This window comes from Dipodomys merriami, unplaced genomic scaffold, assembly GCF_024711535.1.
Source record: "Dipodomys merriami isolate MVZ:Mamm:240054 unplaced genomic scaffold, mDipMer1.0.p SCAF_1, whole genome shotgun sequence".
Classification (NCBI taxonomy): Eukaryota; Metazoa; Chordata; class Mammalia; order Rodentia; family Heteromyidae; genus Dipodomys; species Dipodomys merriami.
Genome location: NW_027202270.1, coordinates 141304237 through 141329928, shown reverse-complemented (window position 1 = coordinate 141329928; position 25692 = coordinate 141304237). Strand labels below are relative to the sequence as shown.

The 25692-nt window shown below is 35.1% G+C and overlaps 1 protein-coding gene across 2 annotated transcripts in view; it reads right to left on the bottom strand.

The window, feature by feature from the left end:
* Exoc5 (exocyst complex component 5) overlaps positions 1-25692 on the bottom strand; it is a 53526-nt gene that overhangs the window by 2920 nt on the left and 24914 nt on the right. For both annotated transcript variants that reach the window (XM_070032873.1, XM_070032880.1), the window contains exons 7-16: positions 24166-24275; positions 22138-22182; positions 21896-22036; positions 20388-20470; positions 19133-19342; positions 16542-16689; positions 10803-10911; positions 6886-7006; positions 3885-3971; positions 140-248 (exon numbers count right to left, since the gene is read on the bottom strand). In XM_070032873.1, the coding sequence (XP_069888974.1) occupies positions 140-248; positions 3885-3971; positions 6886-7006; positions 10803-10911; positions 16542-16689; positions 19133-19342; positions 20388-20470; positions 21896-22036; positions 22138-22182; positions 24166-24275 (1163 nt within the window). The remainder of the gene's footprint in view (positions 1-139; positions 249-3884; positions 3972-6885; positions 7007-10802; positions 10912-16541; positions 16690-19132; positions 19343-20387; positions 20471-21895; positions 22037-22137; positions 22183-24165; positions 24276-25692) is intronic.

Here is a 25692-nt window from a genome sequence, read left to right as displayed (position 1 = left end):
ATAGGTTTGTATATCAGCTTAAGTAAGGAGAAAGAATAGTATATTTTTTTTTCAATAATTTATACAAATAACAGACAACAGAGGACATAGTAAGATACAGTGATGAAATTTTATTAGCAAGCTGAATAGCTTTACTTACATTAGTATACTGAATCAAAACATTATTTTCATCTTCTGGCTTAAAATCTGTTTTCTTCTGTTCTGCAGCCAAAATATGCTTCATCTGACCAATCATACAATTTAGTGTCCTGGAGAATTGAAAACATAATATATTTGATACATCTGTTTGATACTTTTACTTACATCATTTACAACACTAAAATTACTTAATATCATATCACCATAAACCTTTTGCTATTGGTAAACCTCAGAATTAAAAAAAATCAACTATATGTCTTGGATCAAAAGGCTCATGGCTATAATTTCCTACTCTGGAAGAACTTAAAAATCTGTCCCTCATTTGATTACTTGACAAGTATCTTCAAGGACAAAACTATACATACAGTGTTTAGGAAGGTGGAAAGAGAGAAGGCTTAAGAAAAATGACTATGTCATGGAAAAGCAGGTGGGAGATTCCAGGCTCTCAGTCTAAGGGGATTTAAGATGATGAAAAAGTGGCACTAAAGATCCAACTAAGACATGAGAACATAGATTTACAATGATAGCAATAATATGTAATTTATATTCTCCAACAAGCAGTCACACAGCTACAGGAATAACGAGACCATACTGATCCAGATTCTGGCAAGATAGATGTGGTTGAAGAAAACAGATTTAAATAAATATAAAGCAGTAATTCAAGAGACAGGCCAAGTAATTTTAACACAATAATGAAAGCAAGTTAAGAAAAGGACTGTGATACTAACATAAAATGAAGAGATTACAGGAGATTAAATGAAGAGATTAAAGGTCTTGCTGAGGTCAGAAAACAAGTACATGGAGAATTAAAAAATTGGGACTACAGCAGGCTATAATAGGATATAGAGTAGTACATTCAGGCTGAAGGTTCTTATTACCAATAATCAATAACCAAGAAACAATGATTGGTTTTAGTTATAATAGGTAAGTGCAGATGAACAACAAAATGACTCACATCCATAGATATCGGAAAAAATTGACTTAAGGTCGAAGAAAAGCTATGAGAAAGATGCGGAAGTCCTCAGTAACATAGAGAAAAGGCTGAAATGACAACACAAAAATGATAGAAGCTTTAGACAGATTTTTCTGGCCTACTGGTATGAAAGTATTAGCAGGGAAGCAAGTAACACTGAGCTACTTAATACTCAAGGTCCTTCAAGAGATCTCATTAGCCCACTGTGCTTTCAGCAGAGTAACTAATGCAAACACCCCAATATTAAAGCTCACAGGCTATAATATAGAAGGAAAAAAACTTATTTATACACACATACTATATATATGCACACACACATATATCCATATATCCTCCAAAAAAATATGAGAAATAGGCACCAGTGACAAAAAGCTGGAAAGCTTTTCCTTTAAGAGCAAAAACAAGAAAAGGATGTCCACTCTCACCACTTCAACATAGTACTGAAAATCCTAGCTAGAGAAATAGGTTAAAAACTAAAATTAAAACACAAAAGAAGGCATCTAAACTGGTATGGGAAAAGTAAAGTTGTCTCTGCAAGTAACATGATTCTATATAGAAAGCTCTGAAGACTCCATCAAAAATGAATTCAGAAATGTCACAAAATGCAAAATCCATATACAAAAATCAGTTGTGTTTCTGTATACTAACAATGATCTACTCAAAATATCCTAATTTTACTTATAACAAAATGAAAAAAATATTTTAGGAATTAAACAAAAGGGTAAAAAAGACTTTTACATTGAAAACTTAAAACACAGCTAAAAAAGTTAAAAGAGATAAATAAATGGAAATAGCCAGGTGCCAGTGGCTCACGCCTGTAATCCTAGCTACTCAGGAGGCTGAGATCTGAGGATCATGGTTCAAAGCCAGCCCGGGCAGGAAAGTCTGTGAGACTCTTATCTCCAAAAACCACCAGAAAACTACAAGTGGCGCTGTGGCTCAAGTGGTAGAGCGCTAGCCTTGAGCTGAAGAGCTGGGGGTCAGCACCCAGGCCCAGAGTTCAAGCCCCACAACTGGGAAAAAAAAAAAAAAAAAGGAAATACATTCTATATTCATATAAGAGTATAATTAAAATATCCATACTGTCCAAAGTGATATACAGATTCAAAGTATTCTCTATCAAAATTTCAAGTGTATTTCACAGGAAAAAAAAATCATATGAATTTTCAGTTCTAAAATAGCCAAAGAAATCCTGAGCAAGGATGAAACTGCAAGTATTACACTTTAAATTTCAAGATGTATTATAAATCTAATTAACAGTATGGTAAGTAATTACAACAGTATGATGCTAGCTTTAAAACAGACATGTAGACCAATGCAATAGAAGACAGGGCCAGAAATCAACTCAGGATATTATAATCCATGGATCTTTGACAAGAGTGCCAAAGACACACAGCAAGAAAAAGTATCCTTGTTAAATGGTGCCATGAATATTGCTTGATCACAACAGAGAAAATTAAAAGTAGATTTCATATATACAAAATAAACTCAAAACAGTTTAAAGGCTTTACCATTAAGATTTTAGCTGGTAAAGATACCAGAAAATCTTCTTGATGTCAATTTTTTTTAATATTACTCCCAAGACAAAAATATACAGATAAGAGTGCGGTAAACTAAAAAAAGCTTCTGCTCAGCAAAGGAAATAACCAATAGAGTAAAGAGACAGCCTATAGACAAAAACCAACACAAATTTAAAAAGGGCGAGGAACTTTGACAGATATTTCTCAAAAGGAGACATATAAATGACCAACAAATATATAAAAAGCTGCCCAACATCACTAGTCATCAGGTAAATACAAGTATTTAAAGTGAGATCAGGATCTATCAGGAAGGCTACTATAAAAAAGACCAAAGATGGCTAAATGTTGGCTAGGATTCAGAGAAAGAGGAACTCTTATACAGCTATACACAACCAAAATGAAATCAGTACCTTAAGAGAACTGCTTTAACTAATGTTCAGTGTAGAATTATTCAAAATAGCCAAGATATGAAAGTAAACTAGATGTCCCATGAAGGATGGAGAAAGAATATGTGGTATATTTATACAATGGTGTATTATTGAGCCTTAAAAAGGAAATTCTGTCATTTGCGACTACATGAGTAAAACTAGAGGACATTAAACTAGATGAAAAAAGCTAGACAGAAAAAGACAAATATTCTGTGATCTCATATGTGGAATGTAAACAAGAAGCTAACAGTGGTACAGGGTAGAATGTTGCTTGGCAGGGCTAAGGAGGGGAGGTGTAGAAGAAATAGATATGACAGTCAAAAAGGGCAAGATTTCAGTAATGCAATAAAAATCAATTCTGGAGATGTAATACACAGTATGGTAACTATATTTAGTAATACTATAAATTTGTTGAGAGAATATTCTTAAAATTGGTAATTATGGCCGGGTGCTGGTGGCTCACACCTATAATCCTAGCTTATCAGGAGGCTCAGATCTGAAGATCACAGTTCAAAGCCAGTCCAGGCAGAAAAGTCCCTGTAAGACGCTTATCTCCAATTAACCACTCAAAAACTGGAAGTGGCACTGCGGCTCAAGTGGCAGAGAACTAGCCTTGAGAACAAAGAGGCTCAGAGACAGCAGCCCTAAGTTCAAGGCCCACAACTGACCAAAAATTTAAAAATGGTAATTATGTTTAGGGATAGAAATGCTTAATTAGTATTATAGTGCTACTCATATCACAAAGTATTTATACCTTAAAACATGTTGCTCTACTAAGTGTTTCTACAATTAAAAAAATGTAACAGAAATAACCCAACAACTTGCCTGTCAATGCCAGTATCCAATTTCATCTCCATCTGCTCAATTATTTCTTTTTTCTTCTGAAGGCATTCAGATAATTTAGGAGAGGAGCTATTGTATATTTAAAGGGGAAAAAAATCACATTAATAGGCTAATTTCAAAGGTGTTTTATATACATATATTTATAAAAACATAACATACTTTAATTTACACTAACATGATTGATTCACTCACACTAGAAATTCATTAAAAAGAAAGGAAGAGTAACACTGATTATCAATTGATAATGCCTAGTGTGCTTCCTGGAGCACACTAGGCAAGCATTCTACCAACTTTAGCTATACCTCTAACTCCTTTGTCTTTTGTTTTTGTTTTTTAGGTAAGGTCCCACTAACTTGTCAGAAGAGGAAAAATTAAATTTGTTACTCTCTGTGAAGCTACCCTTAAGAACAAAAAATATGTAATTTTGAAATTTGGCATCTATTCATTTCCTTTATAAGTAAATACTGGGTATTATACCAGAAAAGTCACAAGATACCACAAAACCCTTAAGAATGTATTATATTAAAATATAAACAATGTTAAAAAAGACTATGTAATTCTCTGCTATATGGTATAACAATCCTTTAAAAAGCAAGTTAAAAAGTAAATTCCCTTAACTAGGTATAGTAATGCATGTCTAAAAAATCTCATCAGTTAGTAGGTGGAAAGCAAGAGTCAAGTCACCCAGGAGTACATAATAAGGTACTGTCTCAAAACAAAGTAAAATGAAAATAAAACCCAATAAATAAATATTCTCTCAAAGTGCAATTCAGGCATTACAAGTGATCTTCACTTATGGATTATTCTTGGCATAACAATGTTTAGGACACACTGACAAAATTTATCTTTTGTGTAAATATCTTTTCTGTAATAGTGTTAAAGAGATGATTATATACTTTACTCATTAATTATATGCTTTTAAAGTTCATATATAAATTTTTGTAAAATTATGTCAACTCTTAATGGCTCACAAAATCTATCCCCTGGAAGTGGTGCTGTGGCTCAAGTGGTAGAGAAATCGCCTTGAGCTGAAGAGCTCAGGGACAGCGCCCAAGCCCAGAGTTCAAGCCCTACGACTAACAGCCGCCTCCCCCACCCCCCCAAAGAAAAATCTATCCCCTATCAATCTCACAGATTTCCCCACCCCCCACCCCTTGGGCCTGGGCACTGTCCCTGGGCTTCTTTTGCTTTGGCTAGTGCTCTACCACTTGAGCCACTGTGCCACTTCTGGCTTTTTCTGTTTATGTGGTATTGAGGAATCAAACTCAGGGCTTCATTCATGCTAAGGAAGCACTCTACCACTAAGCTATATTCCCAGCCCTCACAAAGATTTTTATGTCTTTATATTGTAATAAACAGGCTGTACCTGTTGAATCTTTTTTCTTTTGTTGTACTGAAGTTTGAACTCAGAGCTTTGTACCTATTATGCAGATGCTCTGCTGTTTGAGCCATGCCTCAAGCTTATTTTGCTCTGGCTTATTGCAAGATATGGTCTCACTTTTTACCCAGGCCAGCCTAGACTGATCCTCCGAAGTACCTGCAGAACTGCACCATCATGCCTAGTTTTCTCTGCTGAGATGGAGTGCTGTGAATATTTTTGCCTGGGGTGGCCTAGAATTGGAATCCTCCTGATCTCACCCTACTGAGTAGCTGGAATAAGAAAATATAGGCCATCAATACCCAGCTACTGGTTGAGATGGGAGTCTCACAAATATTTTTCCCAGACTGTGAACTGCAATCATCTGTTGGTGTCTAGGCTGTTGGATCTTTTTTGTTGTTGCAGTTGGTCATAAGGGCTTGAAGTTGGGGACTAGATGCTGTTCCTAAAGATTAGTGCTCTACAATGTTGAATCACAACTACACTTCCAGTTTTCTGGACGTTAATTGGAGATACATTCTCACAGATTTTCCTGCCCCAGCTGGCTTTGAACCATGATTTTCAGCTCTCAGCCTCCTGAGTGGAGTGAGTCACTCCACTCAGTGAGTCACTGAAATTTTAAGGATGTAAATTTACTGAACTGTAGTAGGCTGGAAGGCCTCTTTCATACAAGATTTTAATTTTAGATTATGATAGCTGTCTTTTCAAATGTACCAAAAAGTTGAGTTCAGCCCGGGAATAAATACGAGACCACATCTCAATAGTTGGCTTCTGCATCACACACGTCATCCTTGCTATAGGGAGGTTTAGATCATATTCTACTTACACAACAGAAAAAGAAAACAGGAATGAAAGGAAAATCAACACTTTTTTTTTTGTGATACTGATGTTTGAACTTATAGCCTTGAGCTTGCTAGGCAGGCATTCTACTTTTTGAGCAATGATCTCAACCCTTTTTGCATTTGCATTTTTTTTGCCAATCATGGAGCTTGAACTCAGTGCCTGGGCCCTGTCCCTGAGCTTATTTTCCTCAAGGCTAGCACTCTACCACTTGAGCCAGAGTGCCATTTCTGGCTTTTTCTGTTTATGTGGTACTGAGGAATTGAATCCAGGGCTTCATGCATGCTAGGCAAGCACTCTACCACTAAGCCACATTCACAGGCCCTGCATTTGTTGTTTTTTAAGTAGAGTTTTACATGTAACTTGGATCAGATTGTACTAATATCTACTTATTTATACGTCCCACATGGAGAAAATGACATGTATGTTCTACCTCATCCAGCTATTAATTGAGATGGAGTATCACAGCTTGGTCGAAAACTTCAACCCTTCCAATCTCAACCTCCTGATAACAAAGATGACATGTAAAACAGAAGCCAGCTATTGAGATGTGGTCTCCTGTTTCTTCCCAGGCTGAACTCAAACTACAGCTCTCTATCTGAGTAGCTATGATCAGACATGAGCCACTGGCACCTGGCTAAAAAGAATAGTTTTATTTCTCATTTCCTGTCCTGTTGATGTTTTTAAAACAATTCAAAACATGATTTTTTAAAATTTAATATAAAAACTGTAATACTTACTGAAATATCAATGATTGTGACTAACCTTATTAGTGGCATAAGGTGATCATTAAACTGTTTGTCAAAAAGGTGAAAAATAGTATTGGCCTGTTGCACAACATCCAAAAAATAGAGATTTGCATTCTTAGAATCTGAAGAAGGAATTCCTACAATTTGAAGGAATACATAAATGAAAATCAACCTTAAAGAAATTCACCTTGAGTAAAAGAAAATGGGCATTATATATATTGCATGAGTTAAAAGTAATGTTATTTCAAGATTCAGCAATGATTAAGAGAAAATTGTTAATAGCTTAATAAAATTCATCCAAAGCACTTTGTTGCTCAAATTTTTGCTATTTAAGATTTTGTTGAAATAAACCACGCAATCATCTTGCGTCTATCTTCTCCTTTCCTTTCCAATTCTTTTTTTAAATTTTTATTTATTTTTTATTGTGAAAATACTGTACAGAGGGGTTACAATTACATGGGCAAGATAATGAGTACATTTCTTATCAAGTATTGTAGCCTCCTCCTTTGTGTTCCCCTTCCCATCCCTTCCCAGCTTCCCCCCCCACCGAATCCTCCCCCCTCCTTTCCAATTCTTTAGTACTCAAAAATTCATATGCTCCATGAATACATCAACCATTTTTCTTGTAACAGGTCTTTATCTCATTTCTATCTAAAATATTTTTATTAGTTTTCCTGTTTCCTATGTCTTTATCTTCTATCCTATATATCATGTCATAGTAAAATATACCTCAACTTATACATCTTACATTATCTATTCTTTCCTCAAAAATATTCAAAAATCAAACTATATCAGAGTAAATTCCTGATATTCAGCATAATAATCAAGCTAGTCTACATTCTGACACTAAAAATTGAGCTGAATCACTGGATTTCAAAGTTTCTTTTTGTAAAGAATAATAGATACTCTAAGGTTCCTAGATATTTGCACTTTCACCCAAAATTAAAAGACTTGAGACTCAGAAAACTATCCAGAGCTTGTAACAACATATTAGCCTAAAACCTAGAGTTATGTACAGAACTCATTTTAAAAATGGAAAATATATGTATTCTTCCACATTAGGCAAAATCAAGTGGTAAGAAAATTAAAGGCTCTGACATAAACTTTGAAAAGAAAAATACACCTCATTAATCATTATTATTAAGATATGAAAATTTAAGGCAATATTGATGTTTTCAATTACCAAGTTATTAAGGAACATTCAACAGTGTTCTGAAAAAGCAGTACATGTAAATAGGCTAACAGTAGTAAACATTGATAGGGAAGAATCCTTTAAAAATAAGTTTATATCAAAATGAAAAAAAATATTGTGTTTTAAAACACCTTATTTTAAAACATATACATATATATATACATATTTATATTACATACTTTGATTTGGTTATTTCACGTCTCTGATTTTAGCCAGAGAAAATAAACCAAGATAGGGAACATTTAACCTATATAGTGTTAGCTGACCAGTACTTATTACTACTAAATTAAAATTTAGTAATTGAAATTATAATTTAGTAACTGTACCATTTCAAAAGGTTCAAGATCTAGAATAACAAGGTATGGAAGCTATATGTGTTTGACAGAACTTCATAAAATCCTATTTGATTTCATGCCAGTCCTAGGGCTTGAACTTAGGGCCTGGGTACTATCCTTTTGCTCAAGGTTAGTTGAGCACTCTACCACTTGAGACACAGCTCCATTTCCGGCTTTTTGTAGTTAACTAGAAACAGGAGTCTCTTTTGCAGACTTTCCTACCCAGACTGGCTTCAAACTCTAATTCTCAGCTCTCAGCCACCTGAGTAGCTAGAATTACAGGTGTGAGCTACCAGCACCCAAAAATTTTGTGCAGTCTTATCCAGTCCTGGCAGGAAAGTCCATCAGACTCTTATCTCCAATTAACAAATCTATCTTGTTGCTTATAAGAGCAAAACTGAAAAATTGGGAAAGGATAAACCAGTTAAGCCAAAGCAACTGATTTATGCTAATTCTGGTTTACTGTTAGAATCTTTACAGAATGTTTTATACAGCCAATAAAGATATTTTAGGCATCTATGCATGCTCAGATGCTAGAGTACAGCATTGAATAAAACAAATTAATATTCCTATCTAAAAGAGCTTACATGATGATGTTTCTATCTAGACTACTTATTCTCAAGTCAGTTTATGATACCACTTCAATCAGTTCTCTCATGTGTCTTTGCAAAGGTCTTCTCTATTCTTTTTTTTTTTTTAAGCTCTTTGCCTGTGAATCCTGCACCATACCTCATTACTGTTCTCTCTCCCCTACTCAATTTCATTTTTCACTGGATTTTCTAATAATTCATCTGACTTTTCTACAAAATGTAAAATGGGTCCAGGAGTAGGAAAGCAGTAATATAAGGCAAGCGAAAATGAACTCTGGTGAGTGAAAGCAGATACTAACAAAATTTCATTGTGATGTTATAAAAAATGAATTTAATGATGAGATCATGAGTAACTAACTCCAAGTGTACAGCTAAGGTGAAAGCAAAGCCTAAGAAGGGGAGATCTGGAAATCAGAAGACTGCAAAGCCAGTTTTGAGATGAGCTGAGAGAAAGGAAAGAAAAGAATGAAAGTTGAATTGGGACAATGTGGAGAAATGCAGCACAAGAAAAGGATGAATACATTTAAAAACAGATCAAATAATAAGCTATTAGAAAGAGTGTTATTCTTTTCCTTAAAAAAGTAATCATTAAGTCAGGCCTAGAGGGACAAAGGACACATATTTTCTCTCATATTTGGAAGCTAGCACTAAATTGTAAGTATACAAGCAAAAAACTTATAGGTTGTAAGCAAGTGCACACAAATGTATTAACTCAGGTATCGTATTTGCAGGGGAGAATTCAAAGTCCTTGCAAAAATGAACTCACAGTCCAACAAAATAAATACCAGAAAATTGGCGCTTGAAAAGTAGAAGGGAGGTATCAATGAGAGAGCAGTAGACCAATGAAGGGGGGGAGGGGAATGCAGTCATAATATTCAGCGCACAGCCTATGAAGGAAATTGAGGGGAGATGTTATATTGGGAGTTATGGGGGAAATGATGAAAGAGGTGATATTAATCATGATGCATTGCACTTATACACTGATTTGGTCAATAGTAACTCCTTTGTGCAACTACTTAGAGATAATCAAAATAACAATTTAAATTAAATGAATTAAAAGTTTTAAAAAGTAAATAACTGGTGACTACATGAAATCAGTACCTCAGAAAGGCAACAATGGACAAAGGACAGTCATGAGCCAACAGTGTTTAAGCTAGGGTGGCGTTTATTAGAGATAAAAGTAGAAAAATGATATCTGCATTGATGAAAAAGAAAAATTAAGGGATCACCTGAGTTTGAAGTTTGAGTAACTAGTAAAAAGGTCCTTTTTATGGGGAAAAGAACATTTTAGAACAAGACAATGAATTTCTTTCACTTTTGGTACATTAAATTTGAGATAAGCATTGAACAAGTGGCAAGGTCAAGTAGGCAACTAGTTTAATAGGACTGGAACTAAGGGAAGAAATCATTGTTATACCACTAACAATGACAGATAGACCAAGAAGATCAAAAGCAAAATAAAAATTGTAATATAAGTATTCCTTTTCAGACTTACTTGCTAAACTAATATTGCTTAATTCCCTTCACTTATGTACCTTGACGTTTTATAATGGACAGAATTATGTTATATTTTGTCATGTACTATAATAACTTATACTGTTTATTACTCTACTACATGTAAACAATATTATATAACCATGTATTTATTTGTATAGCGTTCAGCACCTGGCAAATCCTTATATTATAGAAGCTCAAAATTCATTCTACTAAATTTAACATATAGATGTAATTAGATCCAAAAATTCTAATTCTATGTTCAGTTTAACTAAGTAGTACCAAAGAACTTTCACAGAAAGTGTGATACAAATATACTTACCAGCAAGTCCTGTTTCCAAAGCATAATCAATATGTTCAATACACAAAAATTCCACAAGAATAGTAAAAATTCTAAAGGCATTCCTTGGTAAATCAGAAGGATCCGAAAGCTTTAAAAACAAAAATATAAACAATATCACTCCTCCAATGTACCTTTTCTATTAATTAATTTAGTTCACAGTTATTATAAAAGTGATGTACAGAGGGATTACAATTACATGAATCAAGCAATGAGTATATTTCCTTTCGTATAGTGTCTTCTGTCCCCTCACTCTCTCCTAGTCCCTCCCTCCAGTCTCTACCCATAAGTTGCATAGTTCACATTCATCAGTGTATAGTGAGCTCCACTGCTGCACCTTTTTCACCCTTTTTTCCCTTGAGTTCTGTACCTTTTAAACAAAGCGAACTTTTGCCAACTTAAAAAGTACTCAATTTTGTATAAAACATAGTATTTCAAGTATGAAAGTAACTTTTATTCCAATCCTCCCTGTCCATACATAATTACAATGGGTCATATTGATTTAAAACTCTTGTGTCTTAGAATAATGTTTTTAAACTTAAATTATAATCCTTTAGTGAAATCAACTACATTTACAGCAAACACATACACAACACCACACATATATAACACATACTCTGCTGCCATATAAAACACATTATTCATTTTGAGTCATGACCAAAGGGGTTTGAGAGCCACTCACTGAACAAGGGAAATTCCAGTAAAACTCAGAACTTTTGAGTTCTTTAACTGCTTCCTATGTTGTTTATATTTTATTTATTTATTAATTGTGAAAATACCGTACAGAGAGGTTACAATTACATGGGCAAGATAATGAGTACATTTCTTACCAAGCATTGATGCCTCCTTTGTTTCCCCTTCCCATCCCTTCCCATCCCCCCCCACCACGCCCAAAGCTGTAAAGTTCGTTTTTTTGACATAACGACTTATACATCTCATTGTTGCAATGGGTCCACCTGTATCCCTATTTAAATGATTTTTTTTTCCCTTCCCCTCCACAAATTATACCAACATCAAATACAGTGAAAGCAGGGATTATACCGTGGGGGAGGGACATACAAAGCAACAAAGAAATTATCTTATAAATATGTTAGATACAATCGCATGAAAGAAAAAAAACATTTGAATACTTATCTAGGGGTTCCTATGTTGTTTTTATAAATTGATTTCTGCCTTTGTCAAGCTTATTTGTAGTCTCCATTTATGCAATCTTTCAGGATAATACTTATTAGAGGTGAAGGATCCCTTATCCAGAAGGCTTAAGACTAGATTTATTTGAATTTTGGATTTTTTTTTCAGATTTTGGAATATTTGCATATACATAATGAAATATCTTGGGGATGGAACTCAAATCCAAATATAAAGTTCAGTTATTTTTCACACCTAATATACTACCTAATACACCCAGCCTAAAAATGGCCCCATAAAATTTTCTCAGTGTGCCTGCATTTTGACTGCAATATATCCTACAAAGGCAAATATGTAATTTTCTACTGTGGAATCTTTATTAGTCATTAAAAGATTTTAGATTTTTGAACATGAAAGATTCTGGATTTTAAAATTAGGCATGCTTAACCTTAACGTAATAATAAAATCCTTATGAAGTATAATATAATCCCTATGTATGAAGTCAGAAGTTTATGAGAATTCATAACCATCTTACAATCACCATTGATTATAAATACTGATTTTGTTGTACACTTCATAACTACTCAACCTATATTCCTCACTAGTCTCTCTACCCAATTTTCCTCTTCAATTGATTCAACAAGTGTCCTTATCTTCATTCTAAACCATAAAGACTAAATTTAGCTTCTTACTCTCCTGTTCACATTTAAAAAGTCTATGCATAATATAGTTAAGGCAAACAGAAAATTGACAGATACAGAAGAGTCAATGAGCACAGTCAATGACACCTGACATTTACAGAATACATAATCCGACAACAATAGAACATATATTCTTCTCAAGTTTGTGAAACTACTCATATGGACCATATTCCAGGCCATAAAACACCTCAATAAATTTCTTAAAGATTCACAGCACGTAAAGTATATCCTCTGGAATGAAATCAAACACAAACCTATCTCCAAATACATGACAATAAAAACATACTTCTAAATCAGTTTAGGATCTAAAGAAAGCAAATAGAAATTTGCAAGTAGGGGCTGGGAAGGTGGCTCAGTGGTAGAGCGCTTGCCTTGCAAGCCTGAGGCCCTGGGTTTGATTCCTCGGCACCATATAAGCAAAAAGAAAAAAGCTCAAGTGGCTCAAGTGGTAGAGTGCTAGCCTTGAGCTGAAGAGCTGAGGGACAGCGCCCAGGCCCAAAGTTCAGGCCCTACAATCGGACTCCCCCCCCCAAAAAAAAAAGTTAAAAAAAAAGAAATTTGCAAGTATTTTCAACTGAATAAAATAAAAACACAATACCAAAACTTCTCTGATGTTGCTAGTCTTTTAAGTGTGAAATTTATTACTAAATACACTGGTAAAGAAGGTCTCCAATCAGGTAACAATGCTCGATAGGAAATGAACTCAATACATTACTCATATAACTGTAACCCCTCTGTACAGTATTTTTACAATAAAAAACATATGAAAAGAGAAATGAAAAAAAAGGTCTCCAATCAATGATCTCAGCTTCTACCTCAAAAAATAGAAAAAGAAAAGGCAAATGACACCTAACATGAAGAAAACAGAGAAGAAACCAAAGAAATATGAAATAGAAAAAAAGACAAGCTAATGGCTCTTGGGGAAAACTAAACTGAGAGTGGTGACATGAGCACCACTTCTACAAATACAAAAAGACTAACAAAATGTCATGAACAATTTTATTCAATGAATGCAAAATCTACATAAAATATGTCTTTGAAAGGCAGAAACTACCAAAGCTAACTCAAACTAGATTATCTGAATAGCCCTGTGTATAGCTGAGGTTAAAATATTCTTACAAAGAAAAATGTAGGGGCTGAGGCATGACTCAAGTGGTAGAGCCTATGAATAGCATGCATAAACTCAAATCAATCTCTCTCTCTCTCTCTCTCTCTCTCTCTCTCTCTCTCTCTCTCTCTCACACACACACACACACACACACACACACACACACACAGATAAACAGGAGAGGGAGGGGCATCTACAGGTTTATTAGTGAATTATACTAGTATCAAAAGGTTAAAACCTAAAAGTCTATCAATTTAACACAAACTTTTGGGGAAAACTGAAGGGGGTATAGAAATATTCCCAACACATTTCATGAGACCAACCTTTAATGATACCCAATCAAAACAAAGACATTAAAGGAAGATAGGCCATTATTCTTCATGAACACCAATGTAAAATGCTTCATTTTTACCCCCAAATATATATGTAAGATAACAGGGTAAAAAAGTCAGTTGATGACCAACTTGGATTTATTGAAGAATGCAAAACATTTTTTAAAATCAACTAATGTAATTCACAACATTAATAGAAAGTATCTGACAAAATCCAGCTTACAGTTAAATTAACTAGAATAAGAAGAATTTCCTCACTGTGGAAGAATATTTATGAAAAACCTGTAGTTAGCATACTTCATGGTAAAAGACTGATCGTTTTACTCTAAACATTTGAAATAATGGAAAGTATTTATTCTCCCCACATTTATTCAATACCATATGGAAGTCTGGGAAGGGCAATTAAGGCAGAAGAACAAAATTATTTGTACTAGAGAGGAATTAAGGGAAAATTGTCTTCAGGGAGACAACACAATAGTCTAATATAGAAAATCTGCTGGAATCTATTTAAAAAGTTATTAAAATAAAGAAGTTTAATTAGGTTACTGGGTACTTAAGATAAACAAAAATCACCTGCATTTCTATATATAAACTAAACTATAAATTTAAAAGCATTTTTATTTTAACACCAGATAAAACTATAGATTCATTTTCATTCCAATCAAAACTTCACCTTTTTTGCAGAAACTGAGTTATGAGAATTATGAGAGGATTTATATTACCTGATTCAAGATCTACTCTAAAGTTATAACTAAGACAGCATGATATTGGTATAAAGATAAATGGAAATAGAAACAAACCAGAAATAAGTGACTGGGTTTTTATTTTTGTTTGGTGTGTGTGTGTGTGTGTGTGTGTGTGTGTGTGTGTGTGTGTGTGTGTGTGTGTGTGTGTGTGTGTGTGTGTGTGTGTGTGTGTGTGTGTGTGTGTGTGTGTGTGTGTGTGTGTGTGTGTGTGTGTGTGTGTGTGTGTGTGTGTGTGTGTGTGTTTATTTTTTGTTTGGTGTGTGTGTGGGGGGGTGTTTTTATTTTTTGTTTGGTGTGTGTGTGTGTGTGTGTGTGTGTGTGTGTGCGCACGCGTGTGCATGCACGCATGCCAGTCCTAAGGCATAAGCTCAAGGCCTCCCTGAAGTGTTTTTCACAAGGCTAGAGCTCTACCATTTGAGCCTTAGCTTTACTTTCAACTTTTTGGTGATGAATTGGAGGTAAAAGAAGCAATATCTTGTGTTCTATCACATTAGTAGGTTGACTTCAGATAATAATAGACTGAGTATTTTTTTAAAAGAATGGATTTTGAAAGGTTTTACCACACAAAAAAAGTTTGAAAAGCTATATATCCTTAGGATGATTTGAATATTATTCAATATGCATATTTATTAAAATATCATACCGTACCTAATAAATATCCTTTGCATAGAAATTATTTAATTTAAAGAAGGGAACCAGGTGCTGCTGGCTCACCTTAATTGTAGCTACTCAGGAGGCTGAGCTCTGAGGACTGTGGTTCAAAACCAGCCTGGTCAGAAAGTCAGTGAGACCCTTATCTCTCATAAACTATTCTATCACTTTGAGCCACAGCTCTACTTTTGGTTTTCAGGTGGGTAATTAGAGATAAGAGTCTCATGGACTTTCCTGTCCAAGCTGGCTTTGAACTGTGATCCTCACATCTCATCCTCCTGAGTAGCTAGGATTACAGGTGTGAGCCACCAGCACCTGGCAATATTGATTTTTTAGACAACTTGCTATCAGGAATATAGAATTGCTTCTATTTTTTGCAAATTGATTTATATCTTAAAAATTTGTATGTTAGTTTTAACAGTCTTTTTGTTGGAATTATTCGGTTTTACTAAACTATTCAGAAAAAGCAGAAAGTGGTGCTGTGACTCAAGTGATAGAGTGCTAGCTTTGAGCAAAAGAAACTCAGGGACAGTGCCCAGGCCCAAAGTACAAGCCCCAGGACTGAGGGGGGAATAAGAGAGTGGGGTGAGGGTCAGGGGGGAAAATGGCTCATATAGTACCAGTGCTTGTCTAGCAAGCATTAGGCTGAATTCAATTACCACGACTGCAAAAAATACATTTTTTTTAAATTGCTGTTGCTGCTGGTAATGGGACTTGAATTCAGGACTTGGGTACTGTCCCTGAGCTCTTTTTGCTCAAGGCTAGTGCTCTACCCACTTTAAGCCACAGTGCCACTTCTGGTTTTCTGCTGGTTTATTGTTTATTAATTAAGAATCTCATGGACATTCCTGCCAAGGCTAGCTTTGAACTGCAATCCTCAGAGCTCAGCCTCCCAAGTAGCTAGGATTACAGGCGTGAGCCACTAGCACCTGGCAAAATACACACATTTTTAAAATTACAAACAAAATTATTCTGTAAACAAAATAAAACCTAAAATACACAAGAACTGGTAGACAAAACACAATAAAATACAATAAATGTACAATCTTTCTTACCCTATGACATCTTTCAAAGGCTTGTTTGGTTTCTTGTAAAAGATTAACCACCACTTCTTGAGACAAGAAAGTTTCTCCATGGGTATCAATACTTGGCCCCAGTGGTAAATTGGTGCGTTGTCTAATTCTCTCTTTCAAATCTTGAATACTGTATACCATTGTAGCCAAATTAAAAAAAAAAAGATTTTATTACATATACACAAATTTCAGCTTGAAGTATTTAGTGTACAACAACAGAAAAAGGACCAATAACCAAGAGCCCTAAATCAAATTACTATAATTTTGTGGCGATTTTCAGCTGAAAAAAATGAGTATATTCATAAGTTATGATCCTTATGAGTATATTCAGAGTTATGATCCTCATGAGTATATTCAGAGTTATGATCCTTATGAGTATATATTCAGAGTTATGAGGTCCTTAAAGTTTTAAATTTTTAACTCAGTGAAGAATAATTTGTTTTCTTCAGGAAGTGATTTATTTCAGTAAGTTTGCAGTACAAATAACTAAACAGTCATATTTTAAAATAAAACTTCAGCCAGGAGCCAGTGGCTCATATTTGTAAACCTAGCTACTGAGGAGGCTGAGATCTAAAGATTTTAGTTCTAAGCCAGCCCAGGCAAGATAACTCTTAAGATTTATCTCTAACAACCAAAAGCCTGGAAGTAGACCTGTGGCTCAAGGGGTAGAATGCTATCCTTGATCAAAAAAGTGCTAAGATATACTTAGTCATTTGAACGCATTATACATCTCTTCATTGTATTACCAGATGTAGTCAACATAACTCAGCTTTCCTAAGTATCAGAGAGGTGAAACATGTGGAGTATCTTTTTTTGGAGGGGGGGTTGGGGGGCAGTACCAGCCCTGGAGCTTGAAGTGAGGGCCTGGGTGCTGTCCCTGAGCTTTTTGCTCAAAGCTAGTATTCTACCACCTGAGCCACAGCTCCACTTTGGGCTTTTTTGGTAACTAATTGGAGATAAGAATCTCATAGACTTTCTTGCAGCTTCAAACCATGATCCTCAGATCTCAGCCTCCTCAAAAGCTAGGATTACAGGAATGAGCCACCAGTGGCCATATGTGGGGCATCTTTAAGTAAAACTTTCTTTGCTCCTAGAATACAGTTTTGGGTTTTTTTTTAAGGCTTATAACTTAAGGTTTTTAGTTTCAGTTTTTTTCTTCTTATTGTCTTTCAGATTTTCTCTTTTTTTTTTTATTGTGAAAATACTGTAGAGAGGGTACAATTACACGGGCAAGATAATGAATACATTTCTTATCAAGCATTATAGCCTCCTCCTTTGTTTCCCCTTCCCATCCCCGCCCCCTCCCCCACCAAAGTTGTAAAGTTCGTTTTCGACATAACGACTTGTACATCTCATTGTTGCAATGGGTCCACCTGTATCCCTATTTAAACGATTTGTTTTTCCCCTTCCCCTCCACAAATTATACCAACATCAAATACAGTGAAAGCAGGGTTATACTATGGGGGAGGGACATACAAAGCAACAAAGAAATCATCTTATAAATGTGTTAGAAACAATCACATGAAAGAAAAAAAAAACAATTGAATACATATCTTAGGGTTCATTTTCCTAACATCGACTTATCTGACCTTTTCTGCTTGACTCAGACATATACTAGTTATTGCAAATAAGGGAAACCATGGGACCTAAGTTTCTTCGGGCCTCGCTTACTTCACTTAATATAATTTTTTCCGAGTCTATTTCCTAACAAATGGGTCAATGTCATTCTTTCTGATGGAGGCATAGAATTCCATTCAGATTTTCTCTTATACCTAATTATAACCTTTCTCTAATCATCATTTAATATACAAAACTGTGGAACAAAATTATTTGGCTGCATAGTGTGTGAATTCTGGACTCAAAATTATATGACACTAAAGAAATCATGATACCTCCTAGAATCATCTAGGTCCCAGGTAGTGAAGACCTGGAACTGAGATGTCATCAGCTCTAAATTGTCAACTGTTTATTCTTCTTTTTGTCATATCTGCGTAACAACAAAAACTGATTCTTAGTCAATAACCCAAAAGAATTTACTCTGTCTGAAATGAAAAAGAAATAAGTTCTTTTATATTACTGTCATTGTGCTTATTAATTTTTTAATTAACAAATGTTTTATATTTTAATCATGCTATATCATTTCAGCATGTAGTTCAAGATCAAGAGTTGGTCAATAATACAACAACACTGGTTAAAAGAATTTTTTTCTTTTTGGTCGGTCATGGGGCTTGAACTCTCGGCTTGGGCGCTGTCCCTGTGCTCTTCAGCTCAAGGCGAGCGCTCTATCCCTTGAGCCACAGCACCACTTCCAGTTTTCTAGTGGTTTTTATTGGAGATTAAGAGTCTCATGGACTTTCCTGCCCAGGCTGGCTTTGAACTGCGATCCTCAGATCTTAGCCTCCTGAGTAGCTAGGATTACAGGTGTGAGCCACCGGCACCCAGCAAAAGAATTCTTCACAAACAATTTTGACAGTCAATATTTGATGTTTATCTAATCAGTATTTGATAACTTTGCCCAAATTCACCATTTTTTCATGCATTTACTTTTAACCATAATATATAAGAAAACTCACCCTCCTGTGCCAATGGCTCTCTTTTGGTGGTTTTTTGAATCGTAATAACGCTGTAGGATCATAGCACTTCTGCTTTTCAAATAACCAGTCTCCACCTCAATATAGTTCTCCAAATAGGAAATGAAAATGGATTTGATAAGCTTAGACAAGAAAGTCTGTTTATCAGTACCTAAGTTAAACTCCATCAACTTGCTGGAAAGATTGGTGGTTCTTTTCATAGAAAAGGAGGAAAAAAAAATTGATGTATGTTTTAGGTACAGTAGTAATACTAAGGAATATATATTTTTATAATGTGACTTTACTGACATATTAAGCTACTATTTTTAAAACCTTGGCAGACAGAACTTAGGATTTAGAAAGCAACCCTATAGAGTTATATACAAAGTAGAATGGAATACTACAAACAATACTAATGGTTTTAAGAACTGTCCAACTCCTGTGGGTGATCTCTAAGAATTTGTGAGACAATGATCCAGGCTAGAAATGGAGACGGCGGCAGAATGGTCTCAAATACTTTCTTATACCATTCATCACAAAGAATCCAAACAGCACTGAGAGGTCTGCTCTCACTGTGCACCCTGTTTGTCTTTCTCCATGTGGACTCTCCTCTTATTTACTTCCCATTGTTGAAGACAATGTTGTTGCTGTTACCGAAATGAAACTTCTCCCCAAATGCAGAGATTGAAGGATAAGTAACAGTTTGAAAATGTCAAATAAAAAGTGCTCCATATGAAGCTTCTGAGATAATATCTCTGAGGGTAATCCTGTCATTTACAAAAGAAAAAGACAAACTCACATAGGACTTAACATTTGTTAAGAATGTTATTTCTTTCTAGTTTTAACTGCAAATAAATCTAATTATACTAACAATACAAAAAAGTAAACTAGCTCACAATTAAAATTACAAAAAATATCCTTGAATCAGATTAAACAAGGATCTTCCCTTCTTAGTATAATCAATCGAAATACTCAAATCCTAAAAGTAATGTACTCAGAATGCTATACTTGCCCAATTCTAAACCAAGAATTCCTAAAAGGCATATTGTTATGTTAAAAACTATTAATTCAAAATACCCCTTACCTTTTACCATTTTTTTACTGTCAAGGTGATGTACCAAGGAGTTACAGTTACATAATAAATATATTTCTTGTCAAACTTATTACCTCTTTCCTCATTTTTCTCCCACTTTCCCTCCTCCTCCATTTACTTTAAAAAAGGAAATTGAGATTATTATTCTTGTAATTAAAAATATACCTTGTATATAGATCATAGAGATTTTTCAGATACTGCTCTGCATCCGACTTCCTACATTCTTCTAACTGATCTTTTACAAAACTCTAAAAAATGAAAGAACATCCTGTTAAATTGAGTAAATACTAAGTAATATTTAAGTTCTTAATATATTTAACATATATATTATACATTCTTTTTTTTTTTTTGGTCGGTCATGGGGCTTGAACTCGGCCTGAGCGCCATCCCTCAGCTCTTCAGCTCAAGGCTAGCGCTCCACCACTTGAGCTACAACGCCATTTCTAGTTTTCTGGTGGTTTATTGGAGATAAGAATTTCACAGACCTTCCTGCCCCGGCTGCCTTTGAACTGCAATCTTCAGATCTCAGCCTCCTGTGTAGCTAGGATTACAGGCGTGAGCCACCGGCACCCAGTTTCATATATATTATACATTCTTAATACATATATTACATTTTTTTCCTTGAAAATTACCACAGTTTTAGGGTATTCTATAGGTATTCTATAGGGTATTCTATACGCTAAAACAGTATTCCTTAGTCAGTAAACATGGGAGGTGCTATTTATTACATTCTCATTCTAAAGAACTGTAACATATGAGCATTTTCAAAGGTTATCAAAATCTTCTGTTTGAAAAACAAACACTGAATGTGGCTTAATCTACTGGAAGTAGAATTTAGGAAATGCTGTCTGAACACATAGTACTACAGAAGTAAAGGTTAAAAGCGAAATTACTGTTCTCCCTTTACTGGGTAATACTATACCAAAAAATTATACAGATCATATTTGTTCTTTGTTTTTTCTTTTTGGTGGTAGTCCAGGGGCTTGGACTCAAGATTTGGGCACTGTCCTTCAGTTTTGTGCTCAAGGCTAGCACTGTACCACTTAAAGCCACTCTACCACTTTGAGCTAGCTTTTAGGTAGTTAACTGAAGATAAGAGTATCTCGGCCTTTCTTCCCTGGGCTGGCTTTGAACACCAATTCCCAGCATGTTTGCATTTCTTGTTCATTTTCACAAATATCAGTCTGAGGTCAAAGTGAGAACCAAAACAAAATAGACTATCTGAAGCTACCTTACCACAGCCCATCACTATTATGAAAACATATTTCAAGCATATGCTCTAATGACAGAATGATTAACATCTTTCCCTTAGTGAAAAACAAACCAGCTTTCAAAAATTATGATAATGCTGGAGCACGAGTGGCTTATACCTATAATCCTAGCTACTTAAGAGGCTGAGATCTGAGGGATCATAATCTGAAGCCAGTCTCAGGCAGGAAAGTCCCTGACATTCTTATCACCAGTAAACTACTTTGAAAGCCAGAAGTGGATCTGAGACTCATATAGTAGTGCTAGCCTTGAGCAAAAGAAGCTCAGGAATAGCAGCATGTAGACCTTGAGTTCTAAGGTCAATATGTAAGTAAGCTAAAATCTGAAGAAAAAAAAAAATCAAATAGAACAAGACATCACAAACTGCCTGAAAACTGATTTAATTTGTCACTGTTTAAAATTACCTGTAGTTTAATTTCAAATACATTCTGAATAAGTTTAGCGAGTACTGTTTCTGGATTACTGAAGATATCTCCAACTTGCTTATTCACACGTTGACAGAGTATTGCTGCATCTTCAAATATATCATTTCTCAAATAAGCACCCTAAATAGCAGAGTAAATATACATAGTGGATACATAAATTTTATATTAGTTTCAAAATAGAAATTAGCGTCAAATTTAAAAAAAATAGATTGTCAAGTTACCTCCTGGCACTGCTTTATATAAACATCAACACAATGGGAATAGCCCTACAAAGAAGAAACACATTTTTATTGTTCTTGCAAATAAAAAACCTCAGGAAAAGTGTTGTATGTAATAAAACTATGTCATTTTTCTAGTGAATGGCCAATAGTCATTGAAATTGATAAAATTAATCGTCAATAGCCAGTATGTTAACATGAGTGTCTTTTCCTTCTTTTTATGATGAAATTCCCTGACTGCTTTATATCCTTGTTGGAGTTTAGATGAAAGAAGAAAGCTGAAGTATGACTGTGCTCTCTACAGTGGATTCTGTCTTAGGATCAATCATCTAGTAAACTCTTTCACTCCAATACACACATACAAAAACACAGACACACACAGAAGAGAAGTGAGAAGGATTGACGTATTTCCTTTCCTTTCCATGAATTTAGACAGATCTTTGTTTAACTGGCAGTTAAGCAATATTTGGGTTTGAACTCAGACTTCTGGACTGCTTTACATATAGTTTACGGCTAAGCCATGCCTGAACATTTACTCTTTATACTGAATCTATTTCAATAAAATGTGTCTAAAACAGAGCTATACATTAAGATCAATAAAGTTAGATCTTTGGTTATCAATAAATCATACATTAAAAATGAGTGAGCTTGGGGGCTAGGAAGGTAGCTCAGTAGTAGAGTGCTTGCCTTGCATGCATGAGGCCCTGGGTTTGATTCCTCAGTACCACATAAGCAGAAAAAGCTGTAAATGGTGCTATGACTCAATGGCACTAAGCTTGCTGGGTGCTGGTGGTTCACCCCTATAATCCTAGCTCCTCAGGAGGCTTAGATCTGCGAACTGTGGTTCAAAGCCAGGCAAGAAGTAAGTCCATGAGACTTTTATATCCAATGAACTACTGAGAAAAAAGTAGTAGTGCTATGGCTCAAGTGGTAGAGTGCTAGTCTTGAGCACAGAAAGACTCAGGGACAGTGACCAGGTCCTGAGTTCAAGCCCAGCACCAACAACTGCGACCTCCCCCCACCCCCAAAAAAGTCCATCAATATAAAGTAAATCATTGTCTCAAAAACCATTGCCAATACTCGTTCACATTATCAAATAAAAAGTCCAATAAACAGTTTCCGTTTTCCTAATCTGATATAAATATGAAGAAACACACTGAAGGAGGAATTATTTCTTTTTCAATACCAGCATTTGAACTCAATGCCTTGAGCTAACTTTGATAGGGTGGGATTTTACTATGTGAATTACACTTCTAATCCAGAATTTTACTGGTTATCAGGGAGATATCTCACAGACCTTTCTGCTTAGGCTAGCTTTGAACCATGATCCTCAGATCTCAGCTCTGAGCTAGGATTACCAGTGTGAGTCAGGCCCCCCGGTCGTGGGGCCTGAACTCTGGGCCTGGGCGCTGTCCCTCAGCTCTTCAGCTCAAGGCTAGTGCTCTACCACTTGAGCCACAGTGCCACTTCCGGCTTTTTTCTTTTTGCTTATGTGGTGCTGAGGAATCGAACCCAGGGCCTCATGCATGCAAGGAAAGCGCTCTACCACTGAGCCACCTTCCCAGCACGGAAGAACTATTTACTTAAGCATCTTCTTCACAGAATATACTACCACAACAGATCTCCAATTCAAATTCTAGAAAGACAATTCCATAATACAACATCTCTCTGAGATCTGGATTTCTTCTATTAGTCACATTCATCTACTATTAGGTTCCTATATTCTACTGGGAATTTTATAGTGAAGTTTTCTTCTTTTGACTTATTTGACATGTTGAGAAAAATACATTAAAAAGTAAGAGAATGACAATTTTGTCAAACTATATCAAATATTAAATATATAAATATTAAAATCCTTACTAATTAAATACCTAACATTTAACATTAGATATATAAAATATGCATAAAAATTACTATAAAAGTTAAACTTATTACTGTTATATAAGAGGGAAAATCAAATACAATATATAAAACTTACAAAATCTCTACAACCTTGAAGAGAGTCTTCCATTTTAAATTTGTAACCGTTACCTTAAAATGAAGTAAAACTGCAGCTACTTCCCTCATTCTGGAGATTTCACCTCTTCTTTGCGCACTTGTAAACTCCTGAATCAGTTGGCATTCTAAATCATGGTATTTGCCTAAAAAAAAAAGAAAGCCACTCTGTTATCCAAGGATATTTTTATCAATGCAGGGGGAGGAGGGGGAAAGGCACAAATGGAGTGATGAAGGATGAGAAAATGCAGTCATTATATTCAATGAACATTATATAAAAACTGAGTTTTGTAACTTGAGGGTAGGGATGGGGAGGAAGAAGAATGAGGGAGAACAGTGGAAATGTCACAGTGATCAAGATTCATCATACTTATAACCTGATTTATGACATTGTAACCTCTGCACAACTACTGAATGTTTTTCAAAAGTATACAAGTTATATATATATATATATATATATATATATATGTATATATATATATGCATCTAAGCTATTTATAAATATGACTTCTATGGATATTCCTTCTTTTGAAACAATTACAAACATAGTGGGATTATAAACAGTGGACCTAGCTCTTAAAACACTGAAATATATAAATCTGTATTTTCAAGACACAACCACCAGAGGGAGGGAGGCAAAGAGAAGAATAAAATCCCCAGATGGCAAGTTCTCACAGCAAAAAACTTAAAACATCCTGAGTCTTAAACCAAAAGCTACAGAAAAACTGAAGAGGACTAAAAACTTCAGTTTACTATAGTTCAGATGTCTCTACCATAAGCAATGATGGACTTAACAACAACAAATTTCTTAAGATGATATGTGATACTTGATTCACTATATTCCTTAGAATGTTATGGTTCTCAATGAATACCTAAGTCCAACCTACCCACGTCACCTTTATTCTTAGACTTTTGAAAATACAGGTGTTTTTTTGACCTTCTGTTAAAATGGTCCACTAAACAGTGAGCCAAGCTACCAATCAGTGATTTGGGAGTTTACAAATACAATGATCTTCCAGAAACTCAGATGATCTAGTCTAAAATATACCAAAGATAGGAAAGAATCAAGCATTAAGTATGTAAATAGATATTAAATATTATAATATCTTAACATTAAAATGAATCTTTTTCGGACATATATGTATGAATACAATTTCTCAAATTATATTAAGAACACAAGTTAGGTACTGATGGCTCTATGCCTGTGATCCTAGCTATTCAGGAGGCTGAGATCTGAGGTCTCGGTTCAAAGCCAGCCTGGGCAGGAAACTCTGAGACTCTTATCTCAAACTACTCAAAAAAGCCAGAAGTGGTACTGTAACTCAAGTGGTAGAGAGCTCACCTTGAGCAAAAAGAAGCTGAGGGACAGTGTTCAGGCCCAGAGTTCAAGCCCCAGGACCAGCAAAAAAAAAAAGTCTAAAGCTACAATTTTTTAAAAATTGGGATGTGCGAGTGTGTGTGTGTTTGTGTGTTTGTGTGTGTGTGTGTGTGTGTGTGTGTGTGTGTGTGTGTGTGAGAGAGAGAGAGAGAGAGAGAGAGAGAGAGAGAAGAAAGAAAGATAGA